Source organism: Apium graveolens, chromosome 1 (genome assembly GCF_009905375.1).
Source record: "Apium graveolens cultivar Ventura chromosome 1, ASM990537v1, whole genome shotgun sequence".
Taxonomy (NCBI): Eukaryota; Viridiplantae; Streptophyta; class Magnoliopsida; order Apiales; family Apiaceae; genus Apium; species Apium graveolens.
Window position 1 is genome coordinate 86,647,362 of NC_133647.1, and position 4,545 is coordinate 86,651,906.

General features: G+C 31.4%; 1 protein-coding gene across 1 annotated transcript; it reads right to left on the reverse strand.

Moving 5' to 3' along the window:
• Positions 1–2,348: 2,348 nt before the first annotated feature.
• LOC141684285 (uncharacterized) lies at positions 2,349–3,552 on the reverse strand. The gene is made up of 6 exons (XM_074489227.1): positions 3,418–3,552; positions 3,042–3,333; positions 2,867–2,963; positions 2,655–2,776; positions 2,479–2,560; positions 2,349–2,370 (listed from the first exon to the last, which is right to left on the reverse strand). Exons 1-6 carry the CDS (start codon positions 3,550–3,552, stop codon positions 2,349–2,351), a joined length of 750 nt encoding a protein of 249 aa, XP_074345328.1.
• Between the last annotated feature and the right edge of the window lie 993 nt (positions 3,553–4,545).

The following is a 4,545-nucleotide window of genomic DNA, read 5'->3' on the forward strand; positions in this document are numbered from 1 at the left end:
TAGTAATTTATCCATTTATTAGTAAAATGTAAAAGTTGGTACTTTATTAATCTTTGATAGCCAATTCCTGCACATTTCTGGAGAGCCTTTGGGAAGCTGCTACCACCTAAAGTCCAGTTCTACATGAGAAATGGAAGTCGATATGAAGGAACGTGGTCCAAAACTGAGAGAAGGATGTATGGCCTTGAAGATCTTGTGCGAGAATATGGTTTGAGCGAGATTGACAAAGTTTTGTTTACCTACTTTGGTGAAGGAAATTTTTTTGTTATGATATTTGATACATCAAATGTGGAAGTAATGATGCTTGACCAAGATTCCCAAAGTTCAGGTTATATAAACTATACAAAGCATGTAATTAATTTTAAACTTACATATTCGTTCTTTTTTGAATTTAATGTTATTTATACTAAAGAGTCAGAGATGGAGATTGCTGATGAACCTGTTCAACTTCCTGTTAACCTGGAAGTTGATGTTCACAACAATGAGAACATGACTTTTACCCTTGTCATGACAGCATCCAATATGGACAACACATCTCATGGAGTGGTACGGAAATATTTTATAAAATTTTATAACAAAGTTGCCCTATTTTTTTAATACTTTGACTTGTACTTATTTTTTACATCTGTATTGTAGTATATCTCGAGCTACATTGAATCACCAAATGGACAATGGATAGCTGGTGACATGGTAAATTTGAGAACTGCTGCCGGGAGTTGGTATGTCAGTGTCGTAAAATCGGGGAAGATGTTTAGGTTTTCAAGTGGCTGGAATCAGTTTGTTAGAGAAAATGTGATCGCATTACATGAAATAGTTATATTTCAATTATTGGAAGAAGATCAGGCTATAGTTTTTCTGGTGACTTTCGCACACAGGCCTTGAGATGTTTTTCCCATATAAGCAGCTTTAAGACTATGTTTTTTCAGTTCTGTTAATGTCTCAGACTACTGCTTCTCGTTCTCATCATGTTTTTCTAATATGTTACTTTACCATGGTTGTGTAACTACTTATTTGATTCGGGAACGTTTTGTTGGAATTTAATTACACATATGTGGCAATTTATTTTTAGAAGAGGTAATAGGAGATTTTGGACATGACTTTTTTGCTGCTAAATGTGGAGGAAGTTACCTGCACTTACCACATTTTATGGTAACTAACTTGCGGTTACTTAACTGCACATTCTACAACATGGAAACTGCTACATTTTATGTGCTTATATAAGGGTTATTGTACTCACCTCAAACATACAAACAAACACAGAGGAAAAAATTATTATTGGCGGATCAGAAATGGCTTCATCTAGCGCAAAGAGGAAATGATGGTCAGGGATGCAAAATGTGGCAATGCAAGAGTTGCAGACATTGGCTGTCACTTGCGCAGATTTCAACACTGATTTGGAAGACGCAAATGTTTTCTTCTCAGAGTTGTATGCATCCATGGAAAGTAGGCAATCAGATTTGTTTGCTCGCTCGGTTGGCCTGGAAAAACAAATCAAGTATTGTGTATATGTTTATATCTTTTAATGTTTTACCAATGCTTGGTAACTATCTTTATTAATTTTACATCTCTCCTTTACAGCAACACAGAAGATATTTTGCAGAATGGATCAAGAAAAAAGCGTGGAGAATTTTCCCAAAGCAATGAAGAAATACCAACATCATATATGAAAAATCAACCAAAATTCCTAAGTGATACGTCTTCATCTCTGTGTGGGCATGAGACAACCTTGAAATTGACTGCTACAGAAATGATGAGTGCCTTTCAAAAGTTTGACGACGGGTGGAAGGAACATCTTGCTAATTTCAATGCTCAGGCTGATAAGTTGATTGATTCAATTGGTAGAATTCGCATATTAATGGATGATTATAGTCGCAATATATGATAAAACTTCATTTGATTATTAGAAGAATTTTAGTATGTTATTCTGTAATCAGGTTTAGTATAAATTAGTAACAAAGTTGTTATTCTGGAAATAGTGTCTGTAACATTATTGGATCAAAGTGAACATTGTTGTTATCTATAATCAAATGATATCATTGTTGGATTACATATTGTTTCATGGTAAGATCATTGCTTTATTGGATTTCCACTTAAATCATGGCTACATAACAACATAGATGGTTTACAGATTTGTAATATGTCATAAGAAAACATTAAAATTGGCAGTGACATATAACAGATTGAATAAAACATCCATACAACTCAATATTCAGAAAAGAAATATTGGCTAAATACTTAAGTTTCAAAACAATCCTCTTTAAATTCATATTAAGCTTTTATAATGCAAAATAGCAAACATTAAAACATTGCAATGGCATATGTAAAACTTCACACGAATAGTCATTTATTTAGACCAATCCAGCAAGTATCCTGTAAACACAATAGTGCAAGGAATGTTCATTAGAGTTTATACCTCTCAAATTAATGTTTATATTGCATATATAGTAATAATTGACATCTCTTAAAGAGTGTTGATACCTTTGCCTCAACACTTCAATAGCAGGATGATTAATATTGAAATAAATCCGCGAACATGATGAACTTCTTATCTGTAGTGAACCTGTTAGAAGCAATTCAGAGATAAGCTTTAGTTGACACCATGAAAAACTATTATATTTTGTAGTAAAGATATGTAGATCAGCAGAAAATGGAACCATTGTGGATTAGTGGCCTCATGGTTGTCAAGATAACAATCGGAGGATACCCAACATATCCCTGAAGTGCATTTGCTACATCAACAATAAATTCATCCCAAGTAAAAATCTTAACCACGTTGCTGAAATGGAAAGAAAGATAATGAGACTATCAGATAAACATTGTTCAACACTGATTGACACTACATTTATTACTGAAATGATGGTCTTACCTGCCATCAAATAACTCAAATCGAAGAAACTTTTTCTCACCAAATCGTGTATAAACTTGCTTTATTGGATCAATATTCTGAGGCATGCCAACAATATCTACAAAATAGTTACTATTTAGCTTTTTTCAATCATGAATTAAATTAAAAAGAAATATGTGATAATATTCAAAAATACCTATAGCATGTACAGGAAGCACATGTTGAGAGAGTAACATTGCAAGATCAGAAATCTCAGGAATGGTTTTAAGCTCAAACTTGTGCCTTGGAATGGTATTTACTTTAAACGGAATAGGATGGACAATGTTATCATGTGAAAAAACAATTATCTTATCAGTAGATACAGGCCTCATAAGTTCTGCATGCTCCATTACTACAAAATTGTGAATATCATATATGTTTCCTTCAAGTATGATATTGCTAACATCATGCCAAATCACACGATTTACAAATGCAAAGATATGACAATCCTGTATTACAAAAGCTCATTGGAAACTCTTCTATACAAACAATAATCATATACTACTACTACTACACAAAGCGCAAGACATTACCTCTGAATCAAGCACAATTAGATTAACACCTCGGAATTGTTGAGTGCGAGAAAATGAAGGCCACATCCTAGTAATACGTACATGAACCCTCCAATCAGTCCTAGTGCTATTAACCAATGCAAGGTTGTCTTCCATGGCAGCAATCACAAAAGGTTAACTAACAATTTTTTTTCTTAAAGGGTTATCACTTTATGATATTCATATATCACATGAAAACTATATATATATATATATATGAGGATTAGTACGTCAGCCATGGATTTAGGTACATGATTGATGTTAACATAGTTGGCGTGATCTTTAGATAAGAGTTTGTTAGGATTTTACTTCTCTATTACAAATGCAATATTCTGCAAATAATTTTAGTAAGTTAACGTGATATCAACATGACCTTAAATTTAGGTTAAATTGTCTTATACAATATTCACGTAAATTATTTCATGGGAATTATCATTTTCGTACATAAAAACTCGATTTGTACGTTAATTATGATGAACTATGGGTATTATTAATTTTAATTGTGATGATATTATGGCGTAAAATAGAAATATAAAAGTTCATAAGAACTAAATTTTTAAAAAAATAGTAGAAATAAGTCATAATGTTTGAAAATGTCATATATTTTTTTTAAGACTGTAGCATGCGGTTAAAAAATAATACACTATAATAAATAATAAAGACATTTATTCTTATATGTAGTTGAGATTTTTAATATTTACCCAACATTTGATAACAATTGTTCGAATTACTTTGTTCGTTAAAACTTTTCTGAAAAATCTATTTTCTCTATAAGTCTACTATTATTTTTATTCCAACTACAATTACAAAGCATATTATTGCAAAAAGATATTTAATACAGGTCCATAAAATCTTATCAGATATCAAATGTATTTTGGAAACTATTACAAATTTTACATGGAGATATGAGAGAACATGTATAAAAACATGACACACAATCTATTAAAATCAATCGTTATTAGTTTTGTGTATTTTGATGATATATTAGCGTGAATTGGCTAATATAAAATCTCATGCAAAACTATTTAGAAATTAATTATCTTACATAAATAGTAAAATTTATAATCCAGCGAACAACATATTCGGACAAATAAAATATTTGAAATATAG

Coding starts and splice junctions, on each gene's coding strand:
- LOC141684285 (XM_074489227.1), bottom strand. CDS start 3,552: ATGGAAGACAACCTTGCATTGGTTAATAGCACTAGGACTGATTGGAGG. Junction 2,964..3,041: donor GCTTCCTGTACATGCTATAG/GTATTTTTGAAT, acceptor ACTATTTTGTAG/ATATTGTTGGCATGCCTCAG. Junction 2,777..2,866: donor TTTGAGTTATTTGATGGCAG/GTAAGACCATCA, acceptor TTTCCATTTCAG/CAACGTGGTTAAGATTTTTA.